General features: G+C 39.6%; 2 protein-coding genes across 3 annotated transcripts; both read left to right on the forward strand.

Moving 5' to 3' along the window:
• The first annotated feature begins 254 nt into the window (after window positions 1–254).
• Window positions 255–5,778, forward strand: LOC121740839. Of its 2 annotated transcripts, XM_042133468.1 has the most exons (7): window positions 255–684; window positions 1,900–2,073; window positions 2,248–2,373; window positions 2,592–2,795; window positions 3,605–3,769; window positions 5,081–5,483; window positions 5,663–5,778. In XM_042133468.1, the coding sequence occupies exons 1-6, from the start codon at window positions 454–456 to the stop codon at window positions 5,450–5,452; spliced, it is 1,272 nt and encodes a 423-aa protein (XP_041989402.1). In that variant the 5' UTR covers window positions 255–453; the 3' UTR covers window positions 5,453–5,483; window positions 5,663–5,778. The 2 variants fall into 2 exon arrangements, with proteins under 2 accessions (XP_041989402.1, XP_041989400.1); XM_042133466.1 differs by having other exon boundaries at window positions 5,081–5,778.
• A 3,095-nt stretch (window positions 5,779–8,873) lies between these two features.
• Window positions 8,874–10,405, forward strand: LOC121811190. Its single transcript, XM_042211995.1, has 2 exons — window positions 8,874–8,895; window positions 8,982–10,405. The coding sequence occupies exon 2, from the start codon at window positions 9,214–9,216 to the stop codon at window positions 10,129–10,131; it is 918 nt and encodes a 305-aa protein (XP_042067929.1). The 5' UTR covers window positions 8,874–8,895; window positions 8,982–9,213; the 3' UTR covers window positions 10,132–10,405.
• Window positions 10,406–21,189: the final 10,784 nt, after the last annotated feature.

Raw genomic sequence — 21,189 nt, forward strand, 5'->3', positions numbered from 1 at the left:
TACTTAATCTAAAAATATTTTCCATGTAGCAAATTCTGAACCACTCATTTAATAAAAATGAGTGGCTGATAGTGCATCTAAATTCTCAATTAACTAAAAAAATCTCAATTGATCACCATCCACTAAATATATATGTAAGATATAATACATTTTGTAATACACTGTTAATTACATTTGATCATTCACTAATAAATTAAAAATGGAAAAAAGATTTATGAAAAAAGAAAGAGATGCAGATTGAATTCAGTGGGCCAACGTGAACTCAACGTTACTCAACTGATCGTCTTAATCGCGTTGACACTATCGCTTCTTCTTTTCCAATTTCTTCATTTCCGTTTCCCAATCCTGATCACATTCTTATTATTTCTTCAGAAACCCCCCAATTTTTAGGTGTTAAAACCGTCAATTCTCTCAGGAAAAGTTCTTTTCCGGTTTATTGTTCGCTGTTAAACAATGGCTCTTAGGAGGAGGCAGCAAATCGGCAAGGCAGACGGCGGCTTCTCCTATACTTACGATTCTCCTCCGCCGCCGTCCGCTGAAAGTTCTTCATCTTCTTCTTCTGCCTCCTCGCTCGCCGCCAAAGCTATCAGAGCTTCGTCGGCGTACAGGGATTCATCGCTCTCTTCTGTCTACGAACAGTCGGCTCTCTCTTCCCCGCACGGTTCTTCTCCTTCCGCTGTTAGGGTGCGATTTTTGGCGCTGCTATTCGTGTTTAGTTTTAGGTCTGCTGATTTACTTTGAATTGAAAGTTTTCCCTATTGTACCTCTTTTTATTTATTTATTGTTTTATGATAGCAATGTGTTTTCAGTTTTTCTGTTCCCCAATTTGAGTTTGCGGTGCAATGTTCCATGAGTTGTGATGTTTTGTGGTTCTAGAATGATAAATGTAGACCAATCGACAACCTTCCCCCCTGGTTCAATTGGATTTTATAGGGTTTACTCTCCTAATCTGTTGGTGAACGTGAAATTGGCTTTAGGTTAGATATTTCTTCTTGATAGTTGATAGGTATAGTAGTGAGTGGTATGAGTATGACTTATGCATTCATGGACAGTTGAACAAGTAATCTTATCTCTTATTGGGTCTTGGTTGAAGGCTTGCTGTAGGGTCTGAATTGGGATATGTAGAGAGACTACATGTTGTATTATGAATTCCTTTAAAATTTCACTGCTATGGTTAGGATTATATTTGGATCTAGGAATCAGCAGCAGAAGTTTGTATCATTTGATAACTTAACTTTGGTAGGTGGACTCTTGATGAATTCTGTGTACATGCTTAAAGTTCTGTTCGTGTTGGATTTGGTGGCAGGATGGATTCTAGTCACATATGTCCACTTTTCATCCAGATTACCTTATCTCTTGCAACTGATGGTCATTTTCTATAGTTTGTAAATGTACCAAACCGCCTTTTGTTGATATACTATAATTAATAAATTGTGACATTCCATATCGCATATTGCACTTATTCCAGGACATTAGAAACATTGTTAACAGGTTGATGGCTTCATTTCTGAGAGTGAATAATCTATCTTAACACACTCTTCAACCCATACCCAAACCAATTGCCTTCTCCTTGACTATTTCTTTAGTATCACCCCCTCCCACCTAAACCTCTCTTTATCTCCTTGGTGTGCGTGAACGCGCACATGTGAATTCAACACATCATTACATTCAGTTTTTATTATTTCAGAATAATGTACTCCTTGTTAATACAGGATCTTGATTGCATTAAGTTAATCTATTGACTACTTCTTGTAACTACTTTGTTTATGTAGGGTTACTATGGTTTAACAAAAACCTAAGTTGATAATATTCTGGTTTTTTTTAGAATTAGATTGACTGTGCAGATCTCTCTCCGATCATCTTGTACTTGCTGAAGTAATTTATCAGTATTTAATATAGGATCCATCCATCTATGACCATGCACCAAAGAAAAGCATAAATGGATCTAAGCAAGGATTCTGGGGGGTGCTTGCTCAGAAAGCTAAATCAATTATTGATGAGGATACTGCTAAGAAACACGAGACACCCAGAGAGACAACTTTTGGGGCATCTGATAGAAGCAAAAGGGGCCAGGTGCGAAATTTTTGCTTAAATTATTTTAAGCAATTTGACCATGCGGAATGTCAAATTCACAGTAATCTTATGAAGATCGGTGGTAAAGGAATCACTTCAGACCTTTTTCTACCAAAAACCAAACTTTTCCACATGATTCTTTTACTCAACTTATTCATTTTCTCCTTTGTTCAGTACCATAGCACATATGATTCTCAAGACAGCCGTCGGAAGACTGAAGGCCCTGGGATACAGAAGGGACTAGATGCTATTGCTTCATCCCTTAATTATATCGGTGGCACCATTGGAAAATCTCTTGAGGTAGGCTTTCTTTCCCCTGTTTCTTTCTATTTGAGTTGTGACAGGAGTACGAGATTGTAACTTGTAAGTGATATTTGCCATGTGAAGTCTTTTAACTATAGTTTTATTTCTTGGTGGATATTTTCTTGCCAGTTTTTCTACATAGTTAGTCAGATGGTACCTTAAAATCACTTTTTGGCGTAAATCACCAAAATAACACACCCTCTACTCTGTTGCAGGAGGGTATCACAGCTGTTGAGAACCGTACTGCGGGCTTAATTCAAGAGACTCGTAAGGTTCAGATAAGGAAAAAGAATAATAGCTCCGGATCACAGAACCAGGCTTCTGATTTTGACAACCTGAGACGACAACCTATGCAACAGAGTCATGTCCAACCTAAGAATCACAGTACAGAGGAAACACAGTTGAAGGCATCTCGCGACGTAAGGTTGCAACTTTGTAGTATTGGTTTTAGAACACGAGATTGTTTCGAGCTAACACCTTTTTTTTCTTTTATGCTGTTTTGTCAAGTCCTGCATGTCTAAACCCATGATGCACACTATAATATCTTTTGTTAATAAATACTTGCAATATTAAAGGATCTCAATGTCAACTATACTGTATTCAGTAACTTGTATGAGTATGAACACTGTTCATGGTGTTCAAGATACCTTGGATGCTTATTCAGTTAGACTGCGTAGAAGGATTTATAAAGATGATTGTCATGGTGCTATGTTATACATTAGCTTGTAAAGAGTCATGTTGGATTAAAGAAAACAAGATTTAGAAAAATTGCATTTAAAGAGAGGTTGTATTGGTTTCCGATAGCCTAAATGCGTACGCGTAATTGATTATACCATGGGTGATGGTGGAGCCAGTAAATTGAAGCAACCCTGCAATAAAAAGAGGCTTTTAAAACATTTTCTTATTGGCACTTTGTCGCCAGATGACAAATAAGCATCATATCCCTTTGTATCTAATCTTGCACGTGACTCTGTTAGAATTCTTCTCTTGTTTTAATTTCTAATTCAGAACTTCACCTTTGGTATTTTGCATTACATAATCATTGCATTTATGCTTGTTAAGTCATTCCGCTAAATTGTTTTTTGTGGTAATGTGAAGCATATAGTCGATATTGCTGGTCACTTGAAGCATCCATCTAACTTGAGATGAAGCTGCTACGTGCAGTTCGGAAATCAGAATTTTGGTAATATTTATGAGATGCATGATAGTATCTGTTCCACACTCTCAGGTTGAGATGGCAACGACTGCTAAAGCAAAACTTCTGATGAGAGAGATGAACACAGTCAAAGCTGATTTTGCTTTTGCAAAAGACCGATGTGCTCAGCTAGAAGAAGAAAACAGGATGCTTAGGGAAAGTCGTGAAAAAGGTGATAACCCAGATGATGATGACTTGGTAAGTAACTTCTCACCAATAGAAGGATAGCCACCTTTTTTTCTTTTCGGATGAAATTTTGTAACGAAGTTAAAAAATCTGAACCATCCTTGTCTGGTGTCATTATCACTGATTCTGAAATCCTCCTCCATGGTTATTTCACATCCAAATCATTTTATCAAAACATCTTTGGAATTCTCATATTTGAAGATATCAATCAAAGAAAATATGTGAATGTTTTATGTGCCAAAATGTGATGTATATATATAATTTATGCTTTGGGGTCAATTTATCAAAGTTCTTGGACCTTAATTACTTAACAACTTTTAAAACATTGTTGGAGCTCAAAAGATAAGTAAATCTCAGCCACAATATGTACCTTCCGGGGCTTTTATACCATTTGTTGAGTATTGAGGTAGGTTGATTAAAGAAACTCTGCATAACAGATTGCGTTGTCTCGTCTGTCTGTCTGTGGGCACATGAATGTTATCCTCACGGGAAGGTTTTAGCACTATACTTGCATCTTTGAATTAGTTAAAATTCTTATTCCAGTATCAAGTCACAACTCACAATATACATTTAAGTTCAGACAAAATTTATTAAAATGTTATGTTCCAGACTTATATGAGGGTTTTTCTCTTGAAGTATCAACATTAATTTTAAAAGAACTTGAGGAGTGCAATCAAATTTTATATATCTAGCAGTTGGTCACTGTTATGAGTAAATGTATGCTGTCTTGCTAGGCTAATTTCCAACAAGAAAAGTACCCACATTACGTACCTGAAGTCCTCGATCTGAAAAACTTATGATTTCTATGCTATTATAAACTTGCTACTTAGTTTAACCTTTAAAGGTTATTCGAGGCCCTTTAATTAACTACTGAACCATGTGCTTATCACCATTACAATAATAAGGTTGTGCATATTATTGAAATATATGTCTTGCATTGTGTATTTGTGTGGGCGTTTGCAAACATAGAGAATATGTATTAGATAACTGAAATGTCTCTAAGATCCTCATCCTCTGGGTGAAAAGGGATGCCACGTGCCATTTGGTGGCCAAAAGCTGAAGTTTCCTATTCCTTACACAAATATGTGTTTTGAGAGTCTTGTTACGCACAGTATTTGTGTTTTCAGCATTGAAAAGATGCTCCGTTTATATGCACTTTTGAGTTTTAACTACAGGATTCACACTTTGCTTAGGCGTTTCTACACTTTACATTCCTCTTATCCTTATATGAAAAAAGGAGATGGTTCATTCAATTGCTACTACAAATCTGTCCGGGATTTATAAGTACATACTTAATAAGTGAATTGAAATGTTGTTTATCAGATAAGGCTCCAGCTCGAGTCTCTTTTGGCTGAGAAAGCTCGACTCGCCCAAGAGAACTCAGTATATGCAAGGGAGAATCGTTTCCTGAGGGAGATTGTTGAATACCATCAGCTTACCATGCAGGATGTTGTGTATTTTGATGAAGGCAGTGAAGAGGTCACAGAGGTCTACCCCATCAAGTTAACTACAGCTTCTAATATACAACCCTCTGCAGCCTCTCCAACTCCAACGGTTCCCAATGGCGCAATCAAAGCACCACAAAATGTCTCTCTCAAAACTGCCCTGTCTGTAGATTTCCAAGAGACTCCACAAACTACTGGCACAACCAACCCGTATGTACAGATGCCAGGAGAAGATGTTAGAAAAAATTGAGTGGATCTCAGCTGTGCCGCCTCATCTTAAGGTTTGAGTTTAGTTGAGTTGATCCCAGTTTCTCATTTTTGTGAATGAGGAATCTGTCAGCTGTATTCTTTCGATTTTTTAATCCGTTTTACTTTTTTTTCTGTAAATCATTGTATTTCTGGTAAATTATTGTCGCATGCTGATGATTTAATACTTTGTTTTGTTCTTTTTTTCCTACAGAAAGAATTTGGTCGAACACTTGTAAGCTTTGTCTGCTTCTTTATGAGTTATGACAGTGTGAATTGGCGATTGGGAGCTGTAAATTTATTTCTTCATCTTTATGGAGCAACTGTAACTCTGCCTACTCTATTTATACAGCATTCTGCATAGATGCCTCAGTTAGTGACATAAATACTTTTTGGTTTACATACATCAAGGTAGTGTGGCCCCATCTTAGAATCAATTACAGTTAGGATGTCATCTGTTTTCTTATTTATATATGCAAGACACAGGAAACAAATCTGAATTGATTAAATGTGTGCAAAAAATACTACTCCATTAGAAATAGGAAAATAAATTATACTACTTTTAAAACTGTAGAAAAACATACAGCATATCAGTTTAATAACGAGATGAATTAGCCTAAAGTCTTCGGTATCCACAAAACCTTATCAAAAAAATATACCATTAAAACATAAAAAAAAATTACATTGTGCAGTAGAGGTAGTCCATGTCTCTAAAACTTAAACAACCTTGTGTGTGTGAGTTGGTCAAGCGGTAGAGAGGTTAATACATGAGGCCACAGGTTCGAGTCCTCTGTAGCCAGACCTTTAAATTTAAAGGTATTAACCATCCAAAAAAAAAATTCAATAACCTTAATCAGATATAAACATCAATGTATAAAACATGTATTAAAAATTACAACAAAGAGAGCACCTCGAAACATTGAGAGGATCACCTGGAACCTCGAAGTAAACAGGCTAAAATCATCATACCATGTTGCAATCTTGTTTCCAAAATTTAAAGAATGTATGAGAAATTATTGTTAAACTGTTCCTAAGTTCATGATGATGGCCCACCAATGTATTCCAAGTCCATGATGGTTGATTGCTTCATATTTATGAAATTTGTGCATTATAAATAATAAGTTGAATTGTATTCTAATGGCTTATTTAATTACGTCTATTATAATTTCAGAGTAAAATAATGTAGCACGGAGTTCATGGTCGTGGTCCACCAAGGCCCACGATTGTGTTACGTCGACGCTCATAGTGGTCATAGGCCGACACACCTTATATTACTCCTAGTAAAGAGGCTTAGACCATCCGCAAAGTTATCTTTTATCCGTCTCTTAACCGTCTCATCTATTCACTATTCATGGGCTCCACTGTACTTTTTCATCTCATCTCTTAACTAAGAGACAGCACCTGCAACCCTTCATCTCTTAACCATCTAATCCATTAACTATTCATTCAATTTCATTTTTATTTTTATTTCCAACAAATTCAATTAATAAAAACACACTTCATTAAATAAAATAAAATTACAACTTAAAAATCAAAAAAACAAAAAAAAATACACATAATTAAAATCCTAAAAAAATAAAAATTACATAATTTAAAATACAATTTTATAGAAATTGAGTAGAATTACTCCGCCGGCGAATCATCCCCTGAAGGCGGTGGCGGTGCACTCAAGCTACCTGGAGGCGGAATATCAATTTGTCTTGCCATATACTCAATTCCGGCAAGATGGGCTTGATATTGGGGAGACGTCATGCGGGAAGTGTCAGCCATCGTGGCGGTCAAGTACATGGACAATAGGGTGTTCGAGCCCGAGACCGAGCCCGCCTGGCTTGATTCGCCTCGGCCCCTCCTCCCTCTAGCCCTTTCACCGCCTTGGTCCCTTGCGGCCGACGATGCCCATAAGAGGAGCCCCGTGCGTCGGTGGTCGTGCCCTCAACCTCTTGTGAGGCGTTGTCTAACCCGCCCTCACCAGACGAGTATTGGCCACCCGTCGTGTGCTTCGTGCGTTTTGAGCTCGAGCCCGTGCTGGACTGGACACCGCCGGCCCACCTTTCAATGTCTTTGACTCCCTCCCAAACATCGACATGTTTGAATTCTTTGCCGTTGTCATAAAAAAAGACTCGCATAGCCGCTCTCATAATGTCGGCTCCACTGGTTCCTCTTTGGTATTGAGCCTCTTTATTCTTGTAGATGCCGCAAAATTTTTTGACATCTCTGTCGACTTGGTCAAAATGACTGCAGAGCATCTTCATGGTGCGGCGGCGGGATCGAGACGGCTTGTTCTCGTTGTAGGGGTCGGTGACCTTTTCCCAAAAACACTTGCGGGTTTGTTGATTCCCGACGATGGGATCGTATGAGACGCTGACCCAAGCGTTGAACAGAGTCATCGTGTCCTTGCGGTTGTATGGATGACGACCTATCTCCTCCTTCTCGGCCGCCTCCTTCTCTTCCTCCACGGTGTCGAATGTGCGACCCCTGGAGCTTCCACCGCCACGTGGCGAGCTATCGCGCCAACCGTCCCTCCGAGACGAGACCGAGACGTATCCCTGCAACACCGTTTCGCTGCCGTGTCGTTTCTCCGAGACGAGATAGAGACAGCAACGAGACGTGTTACGGATGCTCTTAAGCTGCTGCTAAGATAACTCTTCTTACATTTTAGCTATATAATTTGACTGAACTTAAATTATAAGTATCTATCATCTCAAAAGATCCTAGAAATTAGTATTTCGAAATTCCAAATTCAAACTTTAGAAAATATAGTCTCTATAAATACTTAAATTTTTGCGCTCATGGCTTATGAACGTTACACAACCATTGGCCTATAGTCTCTACACTACCGTGGGTGTCGCGTTTGAAACATTTCGATAATCATTGGGACCGATCGACGTATGTAGATAAAGATTCCACTAAAATCTATGAATCAGAAAATTAAATTTTACTCCGTATTTTAAAAACGGCATATGCTCATTAATGCATATGAATAGCAAAACAAAGGGACGAATTAAAGCAAAAGGGGGGGCAAGGTCAACCGGGCCAAATTTATTACTGCTCTAACTCATGATAATTCACACTTCACTAGTAAGGAAATGATTTGTCACAATAATTACTCACAAGAACGTAAATTTTATGAAACTTTAAGATATATTCCCAGAAGATTACAATAAAATACGAGTATCACGATTTGTTATAGAGTGATGTGGAAGATTTTTAACATAAATAATGAGTTAAAAATAGCTAGGAAATGGCCATGGCCATCACAATAAAATAATTTACCCAAGATTAATGCTTTTAGCAAATTTCGCTAGTCCTTTTTTTATTTTTTCATTTTTTTTTGTCTTTAATGGTCTAATCCCGATCCGATGTGTCATCCCATTATTGGGCGAGGGTATGTAATTATTGGAGAAGCGGTGGAATCTGCTCTGTCGCAGACCACAGCTGTGTGGTGTGGTTAGTTGCTCCCCATTTATTTTCCTTTCCAGTTGTACTTTTTTTTTAATTTCCTAAATATATTAACTCTCTTCCCTTTTTTTCAGCTTCTGCAAACTTGATACTTCATGCCAGAATCCCTTGATTTTTTCCCACAGATCCTCTTATCTTAGGCAAGTTTCCGATCCAATTCATTGCTGCTGAATCCTTCTAGCTAGATTTGATTTTTTGCAGATCGGGAAAGGGGATATGGCATTGGCGGCCATTAAAGCACTCTCGATTTATAGCTCACTGCATTTTCAGAAGAGGCTTGTTTGAATCTCGGATTGCTTTTTCTCGATGCTTCTAGTTTATCTCTGCACAATTCTCCTGTTCCAAGCGGCGGTTGCTCAACCGAGATCGGAGCTCTCCGCTATCGCGCTCGATTCTCTGCTACAGGACTACGCTTTTAAGGCTTTAGTCAGGCCGAAGACCGGCATTGTCTACGAAGGCAATGTGCCGTCCAATTTGACCGGAATATCCGTGGCGGCGCTGCGGCTTAGGAGCGGCAGCCTGCGGCGGAAGGGGGTGGTTTATAAGGAGTTTCACCTACCAGTAGGTGTGACTGCGCAGCCCTATGTTGAGCGGCTTGTGTTGGTTTACCACAGTTTGGGAAATTGGTCTTCACTATACTATTCTCTTCCCGGCCGGACCTTTTTAGCTCCGGTTTTAGGGCTTTTAGCCTACGATGCTTCCAATTTATCCGCCAAAAATCTCTCCGAGCTCGATATTCGGGCCTCGGGTGACCGCATTTCGGTAACGTTCCCAACGGTACGGGCCGGGCCGGGAGGGTTAGCCCCTAAATGCGTGCATTTCGCTTTGGACGGTAGCCTGGAATTCGAGAATGTTGTGAATGGGACTACTTGTTTGACCGCTGACCAGGGGCATTACTCAATTGTGGTGGAGACGGCGCCGGCGCCGGCACCGGCACCAGGCGGAGGTGCGCCGCGGAGAAGCGGCGGAGAGGGGAAAGGGGGAGGGAATAGGAGGGTTTGGATAACACTAGCAGCGGTGGTGGGAGGAGTGGCGCTTGTGGCGGCGCTGGTAATGCTGTTCGTTTATGTGAGGGGGTGCCGGCGGCGGAAGAAGCTCCGGCGGATGGAGCACGCGGCGGAGGTGGGGGTGCCGCTGCCGATGACGCCAGTGGGGAACACGAAGGCGCCGGTGGCGATGGAGACGCGGACGAAACCCTTGTTGGAGAATGAATTTGTGCCTTGATTTCTGGTAAATTTCCAAATATTTTATTTTCTTTCAATTGGGATTTTCGTCTTCGTTGATTAAACACATTCAAAAAGGGAAATTCTTTACTTAGTGTGAATTGGACCGAAAATTAGTTTTCAGTTTGTTTTGATCATAATTTATTTTCGAGCTTGAGAAAAATGTAGGACGATTTGGATCCGTTGATTATTATTGTGCAGGTTGTTATCTCTTTGCATGATGTACAAATATTGGTGCAATCAAATTGGAGAATTAAGCCATTTTTCTAAGCCAAGTTATTGAAATGGTTGGTGCATTTTTTGGTAGTGTTTTTTTTTATGCGTAGGTGTGCTTTTAAGTGAAAGTAAATAAATATAGAGTTACATCATTTTGTCCATCAAATGGTAATAACATCAATAATTATGAGTGTCAACTATGAAGATTCAAGAATGGAATGTAGTAGTAGTGTGAAATAAAGAAAATTGGGTTTGTCATATAATCAAAATTTGATTCCTCATAGCTGTAAGACTTAAATTTTACTAGTTGTCAAGTTTGTTGAAGATATTAATAATATCGAATTTTTCTCTGGCAAACTTGTGTTTTCATGATATATCTGTCTGTCTGGTGGGAGATGAACATTGAATGCAAAGTTATATGGTTTTATTTAGAAGTGAAAACATCATTTTTGATCCACGGATTTTGCCAAAGTATCATTTCAGGTCCGTGAACTTTGAAAATATCATTTAAGGTCCACCGACTATAGATTAATATCATTTGAAGTACTTTTTACTATTTCCAAGTTTTTTTGGACGAAAATACCCTCAATACCTTAAAGTGTATATATTTTTAATAAATTTATCATATATTCATATTTTTTTATAAATATCTTTACAATATATTTTTGACAAATTTTCTAAATATAATTTGACCTTAAATATTATCACTTAATTTTGTGACATGCAAGTAAAATTGCTTCTTCAATTTTTTATATTATTTTTTTTAAATTGAATAAAGAACTTTTTTTAATAATAAAAAATTGAATAAAGATCTTTTCTTGCGTGTCACAAAATTAAATGATAATATTGAAGGTCAAATTATATTTAGAAAATTTGTCAAAAATATATTGTACAGATATTTATAAAAAAAAATATGAGTATATGATAAATTTATTAAAAATATACACTCTTTAAGGTATTGAGGGTATTTTCGTCCAAAAAAATTTGGAAATAGTAAAAAGTATTTCAAATGATATTAACTCATAGTTGGTGGACCTTAAATGATATTTTCAAAGTTCACAAACCTAAAATGATAATTTGGTAAAGTTCGTGGACCAAAAATGATGTTCCTTCTATTTAAAATGGCTATGCAAGTTTCATGAAAGTGTATGTATTTAGAAGATGTGGTAAATTATAGAGGTAATATTATTGAAATGGTGGGTGACAAATGATGGTAGTGAAGAAGAATAGAGATGGTAAAAGTAAATGGCGACAAGAATGTGAAGAAGGCAAGTATGAGAGTGCGAGTAGGTAAAATAAGAGATGACAGGCTGTGTAGGGATATACCAAAAATATAAACGACACAATCAGTTGGGGACTAGAGCTTTTACATCACGTTGCTGCACGTGACCCCCCCCCCCCCCCCCCCCCCTATTATTTCATTTCTATTTTCCTTTTTCATTTTTTTTATAAAATTGTATATCTAGCCCCCTTTCACTAAACTAAACAATTTATCTTTTTAGGACGATTAAATTAGTGTTTATAAATTGCTTAATATCTAAAACGACCTTGTTTTATTGTACTATCTATTTTGATGGCATACCATCGATTTTTGGTGCCAAGTCACTTTCGATTTGCCAGAGTTTGATTCCGTGCTAAACTCCGGAATTTATGAAATGTTTATAGACACCAATTTTGAAAATTATGGGAAAAAATTAAAATTCAATAATAATGAATGAATTTAGAATCAATTAACCCTTCTATAAATATGCCTACTATATATTCGGATATAGTAGTATTGATTAAAACTTGGATGTACCAAGATCACAAGTATAAATGGAGCGCACCGGTCACGGGCATCATAGAACGTCTCAAAATTAATTGAATTAAAAAATGATGAGTAATAAATTTAGAACCAATAATAAATTTAGAAACAAGAGTTCTCTTCTTTTCATTTGGGGTACTAAGATTTAAAAAAATTACGCATGAGTGATGATGTGTGTATACCATATCAATTAGACCAATGTATCCCATGAAATATATCACTACACCACTTTAGTAGGCGAGTCTTAATCTCAATACATCAAACTAATGGAAGCATGTGATCCATCACCTTTGTCACCTCACATAGTCCTCTATATAAGCGTAATTATTATACCTATAATTTTGAAACCTCCACGCCACGGTTTCATATGTTTTTAAAGAAAAATTAGGAATTGGAACCTTAAGTATAGAGCTAAGTTTAAGGAAGCTGACATCACATCACATGATAGCTTACCAATATTATTCCACCTAAAAACAATCCAATAATATAAGCCATTCTACTTCTACCTATATTCATTTATCTTAAAACGTGGTTTCCACAATATCTTTTCTTTGTTTTTTAAGGCGCCCGCGACCCGCTCATATATCACCTAATTTCAGATTAGTGGAATTTAAATTAAACATTTCGTTTGGGTCCCGCAATTGTTTTCTCAAAACAAATTTGGATCGAGCCTCTTCAATCGTACATTGGTAGTACTAAATTCTCTGTGCTCACTATCATCATTGATTTTTTTAAAGAAATGAAAAGTGAAAATTGTGATAGAATGTTTTTCTTTATTTTAAATCCTCTTAATGAAATGAGTTTAGTTTAGTTACAGCCCACATGTGACTAAATTTAAACTTCAAAACAGTAGTATAGTATTAAATTGAACGTGTGAATTTTAGTGCGTCACCTCCAATAAAGAACCCACAAATTCGGCTCTACTATGATGATTCACGATTTATCATCTTCAACGCCATCTTTAGTCTTTTCTTCCAACTCTTGCCTTTTGTTTATTATTGGATTCTCATTCTCATATTCGATTATGATGCTTTTTTTTAAATATGTCATTCGATATCTGATCATATTATATCACCACCAACTTTTTTTTTGTTCTGAAAATGATGAAGTTAAAGATACAGTAAACGACCGTTTAGTTCAATAGGAGAAAAGAAAATAAAAGAAACGAAGCAAAAGTAAGAGGCATAAAGTAGTTTCATACGGTTATGGACTCATTTCGATTATTCCCTGCTATCATATTATTTAGATTAGTACCAAAGGCAGAGATCGATCCCCTAATCATTTAGTTAAAAGTAGACGAATCTCGTGCCACTTGATCACACCCCTTCAATCGATTTATTTATTTTTCTAAAGTATCATAGTGTATATCAAATGGTTCAACATAATTCCTACATACATATGTAAACATTACAGCATTAAATGATTCAAAAGGCACCATAATTAAGAGTAGGAGTGTAGGACCGAGTCCAGAAATTTCAAATAACGAAATCGAATATTATTACGTTCAGTTAGAATTGGTTTCTAAATTTAAAAGATCAAGGGCACTATTCGTTCTATTTAGATAAATTTGTATATATAAACTCAAGACTAATTGAAATACCGATATCATTTTTTTCAGGGACTACCAATACAATTAAATAATTTGATATTATTATTTATTTGTATTTATTATATAAATATGATATCGAGTTTATTACTACTAATTATTTTTACCAAGACTCTATTATATTGGGGTTATGTGCTTAAGTTTCGAGTAGTATTTTTATTCATTTTATGATCAACAACTTTTTAAATTTTATGACTTGATGTTTTAAATTGGAATGGACAGCAAAAATATAGGGGAGTCTATTTTTAGGAGAATGGGAGTATAAATAAAGTCCAAAACGTCATTATATAATTGAAGGAGCATTTTAATTTGTTGTCCAAACCCTTGCTACAACTTTTTGTGAGGTAGAGATCACGAGATGGATTGAATCATGACAATAAGCTACACATCATCTCTAACAAACGACTCCATATGTAGGGAACTCTCGTATATATGTATGTACCCTAATTATTTGTCCAATATTTAGATAGTGTGGTATCGATTGCCATTGCATACAATTTTCCTTTCTTCTTGCTCATTTATTATATTACAATTACAATTACGTATTTTCATTTGTCAAAAATATAATGAGGAACTCAACATTTTCTTATGGAACTAAAAAACAGATTGTACATTTTTTTGCGTATTGCTTAAATCTACAATCTATTTATAATCAAAACATTTGATTTCCGCACTAGGTGGTGTACTAGTTAGTGAATTAGAACATTTAAATCAACCGTCTAAAAAAATTAATCAGCAATATAAATAGGAAAATCTCATCCAGAAAGTAATTAATATTTTATTATTGGTAAACCAAAAATAATTTGAAAACTCTCTACATCGCCCTAATGTGACAAATGTACTAGATCTTTCCACCATACTAGATGTTATTCGAGATATTTTTGTTATTCAATATATTTTGATTTCCTAGCGTTTGAAGTTAATTTTTTGTGGCTAATGATTTTTCTTTTCCAATATTATATTAGTAATTTCCTAAGAAGGAAAAAAAATCCGAACATCGCATACATATTTGCTAGCTATATAATATGATTAAAAATCCTACAACAATAAATTTAATATAAAATACCGAACCTGAAGTGGTGCCATTTAGATTTTGAATTATTGTGTTTCAAAATGATAATCATAAATTTGAAGTGATTTGAATTTCAAATGTGTGATTTGAATTCTGATCTACATCTGAATTAACTACGAAAGTTATTTTAAATTCTTTGAAATTAAATTTTCTTCATAACACAGAGGCATAGAGCACGACAACTCACACAAAAGAACAAATGAGGCTACAGCATTATTTTGTGTCTTAGGGCATCAGCAGTGGGGCGCCCTAAAGCCCGCTCTATGCATCGCTACGTCAGCATTTTATCTTCCTACCCTTCCACTTGCAGTGGGGGGCCCTATGGCACACCCTATAGGTTTTGCTATTGTTTTGTTAATTAATTTAAATGTTTTCAAATATATAAATGCAAACTAATTCAAAAACACAACGATTAAATGAAAAACGACAAATACTACATTGATTAAAAAAAAGTTACACGGGTTGGAAATAAAAAAAAAGTTCTACTCTACAAAATTCTCATCTTCCGTCGCAGCTCATCGATCAACCCCTAGAGGTATTCGGCTCTGACCGGATCCGTACACTTCATGAGGGCGTTGTGCGTGTCCAACAACATCCGCGCCATCGAGGCCGTTGCCAACTCCGAGTAGGCAAGTGCCGCCGGGGTCGGGGTCGGGATCGGCGATGGGGAGGCGGCTTGCAAGGAGGATGTCGCCTTCGCCTTCCCCTTGTTCTTCGCAGCCTTGACGCCTATGGGACGCCGAGAGGACATCGGTGTGCTGGAACTCTCTTCCTCCGTGTACGTCCTATTGAGGTCCACCGGACGAGTTCCGTTTTCCCTGCTCGTGTAACCACCAGCGTCGGTGGTCTTCGTCCTCTTCGTCGCACCGGTGTGCAGAATCCCGCCTTGGAACTTCTGCTTGTCCCTCAAGAGCTCCCAGATGCTGAAATGCTTGAAGTCGCCGTACAGGGACTGGTACGACAACAACGCTTTATCGCGCACATCGCTCAAGCTCTCGCCGCTTCCCTGCTCCCTCAAGCACTTCTCGTACTCCACCGCGAACAGGTTGACTTGCTTTTTCACCTGATCCCAGTGCTTGCGGAGCTGCTCCCTATGGCGCTTATACGCGGTTGGCGACTTCGCCTCATTGTAGCGCTCGACGATGCGCTTCCAGTACGCGAGCTACTTTTGGTTGTTCGTGAATATCGGATCCTCCGATATATCCACCCAACACCTCGCCAAGATGAGGGTTTCATCCGGTTGGTAGTTCGTACGTCCGGGGGCGTACTCTTCATTCGTTGCCGGAGGTGGCAACTTGTACGCCCTGTACTTGGTTCGCTTCTTTCTGGCGGGGGCGGCGGCGGCAGAGGGGGGGCGGCCGAGGTGGCGGCCGCGGCGGTGCGACGGGAAGGGCGGCAGGGCGAGTTGGAGACGGCTCCATGTCAGAGCGACCGTATGAATCCGTACTGAAATCGGGATTGTACTGCGTGTTAGGGTCGAACGACCGATATTCGTCAGGTTGTGTACCCGGCCAACGTGCACCGTCTCCAAACATTAGGCTATCGGGACTTGAGTATTCATCGGAATCCATTTTATAACGTAAGTTGAGAGTGGAAAACTGAATCAAAAGGTTACAAATGAAATGTGGGGTAGGGGTATTTATATAAACACAATTTTCGAATTTTAAAAATAAAAAAATAAAAAACGTGTTGCATCGTCCGCGCCATCGTCCGCGTTGTCCATAGTGGGCGGCCGATGGCGCGGACGAGGCCCTATCGTGCGCGGACTAAGCTTAGGGCGAGGACAACGCATCGTCCATCGTCCGCGCACCAACAGTGGCGGACGATGGCGCGCCCAAAGCATCGGGCGACCTATCTTCCGCCCCACTGTGGATGCCCTTATGCTATATAACTAAGCATGTTGTGAATAATTGAATCGATAGACATTAATAGAAATCGATAACGAATTAACATTTAAACGGTAATTGGCACATTAAGGGTAGGGTGTCTGTTTTATAAATAGTTATCAATATTATACTATTATATCAAATTGATTTATTTTGAATTAAATACTAAGCTTGTACTGTGCCATTTCAGATTTGAATTATATTATAATTTAATTTTTATCTTACGTGGCAATCAATATTATAATAATTTCATTGTGTTCTTCGTATTTAACCTTCAATCTTTTAATTTTTTTTTCCAACTCAATTCTTTTTAAATAAGTAAATGAATACAAATTAAAAGATCACTTCATAGAGGACTCGAACTCAACACATTTGACCTCATATTTCACGACCTCATATTTCACCTCTCTAGCTGCGGCCAACTCACACACAAGTTTTCCAACTCGATTCTAGTATTTTGTATGGGCAAAAAGGAGAGAGAAAATGGTAAAAGGGACGAAAATCGGTCCTCAAGGGAGGTGAAAATAATGATGGAATTCTTGATCTTTGACCTAGAAATTGACTTATCAGTATTTATAATATTCTATACTTGTCTTTTTTATATATAGGATATATCATAAAATCACACTTTATGAATTAGTGCATTTTTTTGGAAAAATAGGCTCCCCTATTTTCTTTTCTTATAACGAGCAATTAGTGCAATAGTATGAGAGAGTTAGATGAAGAACAAGAAAAGAAAGGAAGCATATAAAAACCATATAGTATGAATTAAAAAGTTGACGGCATAGTTCAGATCCTAAAAAGGAAAAGTTCTCATTATAATTGTAAAAACATGCATAATTAAGTACTTATAGCCAGTGCTCGATCAAGAAATTTTGAGGAGGTGCGATATTTAACTGCATAGACTTAGAGCATCCACAATGGCGGCGAGCGGATCGGCTAGCCGATCCCTGGCGCTCGCCGGTCCGCTCGTCGAATCATTGCAGCAGGCGAGCGCCAAATCAGTGAGAAAAACGGCGAGCGCAAGCCGATGCGCTCACCAATCGACTGGCCACCATTGCAGGCTCCCGATCGGCCAACTGATTTTAATTTAATTTAATTTTCGAAACACTATATATACGCGATTTGCACGTCATTTTCATTTGCACCACTTGTTTTAACGAGTATTATCACTATCTTAATTTCTGTACAAGAGCAACAATGCGAAATGGAGCACAACAACGAGCCTACTCTAGGGACGAGCGGGTCTCAAACTTCCACGGTACCCGTGGGAGGTGGATGAGGTCCGATGGCCGAGTGCTACAACATGTACCCTTGGCAGCAGATGATGCCCGGGATGGCATCCGGGGGTGGTATGCCGGGATGGCAGGGGATGCCGAGGGGGCCGGCGATGCAGGGCGGGCAGGGGGTACCGGGGATGCAACCCGGGATGCAGATGATGCCGGGGTGGGCACCCGGGATGCAGATGATGCCGGGGCACCCGGGGATGCAGGGGACGCCGGGGGGGACAACGTCTATCGCCCCAGTTTTGATTTTGTGACTGCTTCTTCGCACACATAGACCCCATCGGAGACGCAGTTCACTGGGTGTGATACTTTCTCCTTAGAGGAGTTGTGGATAGATCTCGGGGATGCGGACACCCCCGTTCAAACGGGGGGGAGTAGGGCGGGGTCGGGGGCGCCAAAGAAGAAGAAGGGGAAGGGGAAGAGCAAGAGGGTGGTCGGCGAGTCGTCGCAGCCGGCTGATGACGACAGCCCGGCACGGAGGAAGTGGACGGACACGGAGAATGTCGCGCTGTCCAAGGCATGGGTGAGTGTTTGCGATGATCCCTTCACCTCGAACAATCAGAGGATCGTCAACTTGTGGGCTAAAATAGCAGCATCCTACAAGGCATTTTGCCCGGAGGGTAGGCCACACAGCAGGGAGGAGTGCCGGAAGGGGTGGGACCGAATCAGGGCTGGGGTCTCCCGATTTTCGGACTTGTATACCAACGCCCTCCGCATGCAGACCAGTGGCCAAACTGAGGACGACTGTAGGAGCCTTCCCCGTGCCCGGGCTTTATAAGGAGTTCACCTACTGGAACTACTATGAGGTGCTGATGGACTCCGAGAAGTTTCGGGCAGGTGTCGATGCTGGCTGGCCGAAGAAGCAGCGCCTGAACTATATCGGTGATTACAGTGGCGGCAGCAGCAGCGGTTCCCACGACCTCCCCGAGGATGTACAGGAGTTCTCGTCCCTTCCCGTGTTTGCTCACCGCACTCGCCTGGTTGGTCAAAGGCGGGCGCAACGAGCTCGCTATGCCTCCCAGGAGGTCCAGTCGGCATCCCCCCTGTTGGCGGGTCGACAGCCGAGCTCCTCTTCTTCACGCGTCAACAAACGCGAGCTCAGATGTACAAGATCTTAGCTGAATGGAGGGCGGCAGTTGACCCCGAGGAGAAGAGTTTTCTTCACACAATGCTCCTGAGTATGCGGGCCGATTTGAATCCCGCGGCGGCACAAGTGGGTGGCTCAGACGCGGGCTCAGATGCCGCAGATTTGGGGGTCCCGGATAGCGGCGACAACGGCGGGGATGACGGCGAGGAGTGAGGCGGAGGAGTTTTTTTTAGATTAATGTAATTTTTTTTAATTAATGTACTTTTTTAAATTTCAATATTATTATTGAGTTTTCCCGTATCTGTGTCGTAAATTTAATTCCGTGTTTTGTGTTATTGTTAATTATTTGTTTTTATAATTTTGTTTATTGTGGCTAGGTTATGGTTGGCCTATTGCTTGTCCAGTTGCTTGTCTTGATGATGTGGCAGGAGGAGTTTTTAGTGCTGCTGATGTGGCAAGAGGAGTTTGTGGCTAGGATATGGCTGGGCTATTTGTATTGGAGATGCTCTTAGAGCTTTAAAATCTGATCCATTATTTTTCTTCAGCTTCGTTAATTTTAAATATTTTTCATGGATAGATTGTGACTTGTGAATGTTATTTATTAAAAATTATTTAAAATATAAATGAGCCCAATATCCAGTGATAAAATATAAAGGCCAGGCCCATTATAGCCCAAATGAGCTCACCGTGAAATTTAAATTTTTTCATCACCATTTTCTTCTGTCATTCGTTTTCTCATCAATCAACTGAAACTTCTTCAAACCCTAATTACATCTACAGATTTCTAGAGAGAGAAAGAGAATATGGGGAAAATACCGGTGAGGATGAAGTCGGTGACATACGCCCTGTCGCCATTTCAGCAGAAGGTGATGCCCGGGCTCTGGAAGGATTTGTCCGGTAAGATCTCCCACAAGATCTCCGAGAATTGGATCAGCACCACGCTCCTGCTCGGCCCGCTCGTCGGCACCTATTCGTAAGTTTTATTCATTCATAAGTTAGATCTTATTAATTGTATCTGAATTTTGCTAGGATTTGAGACCGATCGCCTCGTTCTAATTTTGGTACTGCTCGGTGAATGAATAATGAGTAGATTGTTGCGTTGACATGACTGAATTTTGAATAATAAAAAATTGATGGTATATACGATATTGGGATTTATTTCGAGTTTTTGCTGAAAAAAGACGATCTGATTGTATTGTTGATGCGCTATTCCCATCTGTGGGAGTGATTGCTTGTACATCAAATTGGATACCTTGGATATTGATATTGCTATTGCTATTGCTATTGATATTGATATTGATATTGCAACTTCACCAACAAACTTGCTATTGTACATAACTATAGAAGGATTGTTCTTTCGACATTAGTTACATGCTCTACTTTGGCTAGTTTCGTCCATATATATAGTTTTCTTGTTTATTCTCGAATCAAATTCTGTTTTGGTGTTTGAGATAGATTACTGGTGTTTGTGGAGTATAGACCATTTTGATTCTACCTAAGCCTAGGGTTCTGTGGTTAGTTATCTTAGGCCATCCACAATGGGGCGGACGATGGCATGCCCGATAGCGCGCATCGTCCGCGCCCGCCATCGTCCGCCCCATTGCGGGTGCGTGACATAGGCCACGGACGATCGTCGCTCCCTATACTAAGGGCGCGGAGTATAGCGCGGACGATGCCCATCGTCCGTGCCATCGTCCGCCCCATTGCGGCCTACGCGTACGACGCGCCATCGTCCGGCCCACTGTGGGCTACGCGGACGATGGCACGCGGTATTTTTTTATAAATAGAGTTCATTTGTAATTTCATTTCACGATTTCACTTTCGAAACTTATTACATTTACATAATTACTACGAAATGGATTCAAGTCCCAATAGTCCTACGTTTAGCGGAGAGGCGCGTTGGCCGGGTACAGAATCCGGCGAATATCGTTCGTTCGACGCCGACACCCAGTACGATCCCGATTTCAGTACGGAATCGTACGGGTTGTCTGACATGGAGCCGTCTCCAAACCGACCATGCGCTCCCTCCCGCCGTGACGCCGCAGCGGCCGATCCCGAACCCGCCGCGACCGCTTCCGCCCCAGCCAAAAAGAAGCGGAACT

Source organism: Salvia splendens, chromosome 7, assembly GCF_004379255.2.
Source record: "Salvia splendens isolate huo1 chromosome 7, SspV2, whole genome shotgun sequence".
NCBI classification, from domain to species: domain Eukaryota; kingdom Viridiplantae; phylum Streptophyta; class Magnoliopsida; order Lamiales; family Lamiaceae; genus Salvia; species Salvia splendens.

Excerpts from the sequence above, each read along its gene's own strand:
- LOC121740839 (XM_042133466.1), top strand. The coding sequence starts at position 454 with ATGGCTCTTAGGAGGAGGCAGCAAATCGGCAAGGCAGACGGCGGCTTC. Across the intron at positions 2,074-2,247 it reads ATAGAAGCAAAAGGGGCCAG|TACCATAGCACATATGATTC; the intron begins GTGCGAAATTTT and ends TCCTTTGTTCAG. Across the intron at positions 3,770-5,080 it reads ACCCAGATGATGATGACTTG|ATAAGGCTCCAGCTCGAGTC; the intron begins GTAAGTAACTTC and ends GTTGTTTATCAG.
- LOC121811190 (XM_042211995.1), top strand. The coding sequence starts at position 9,214 with ATGCTTCTAGTTTATCTCTGCACAATTCTCCTGTTCCAAGCGGCGGTT.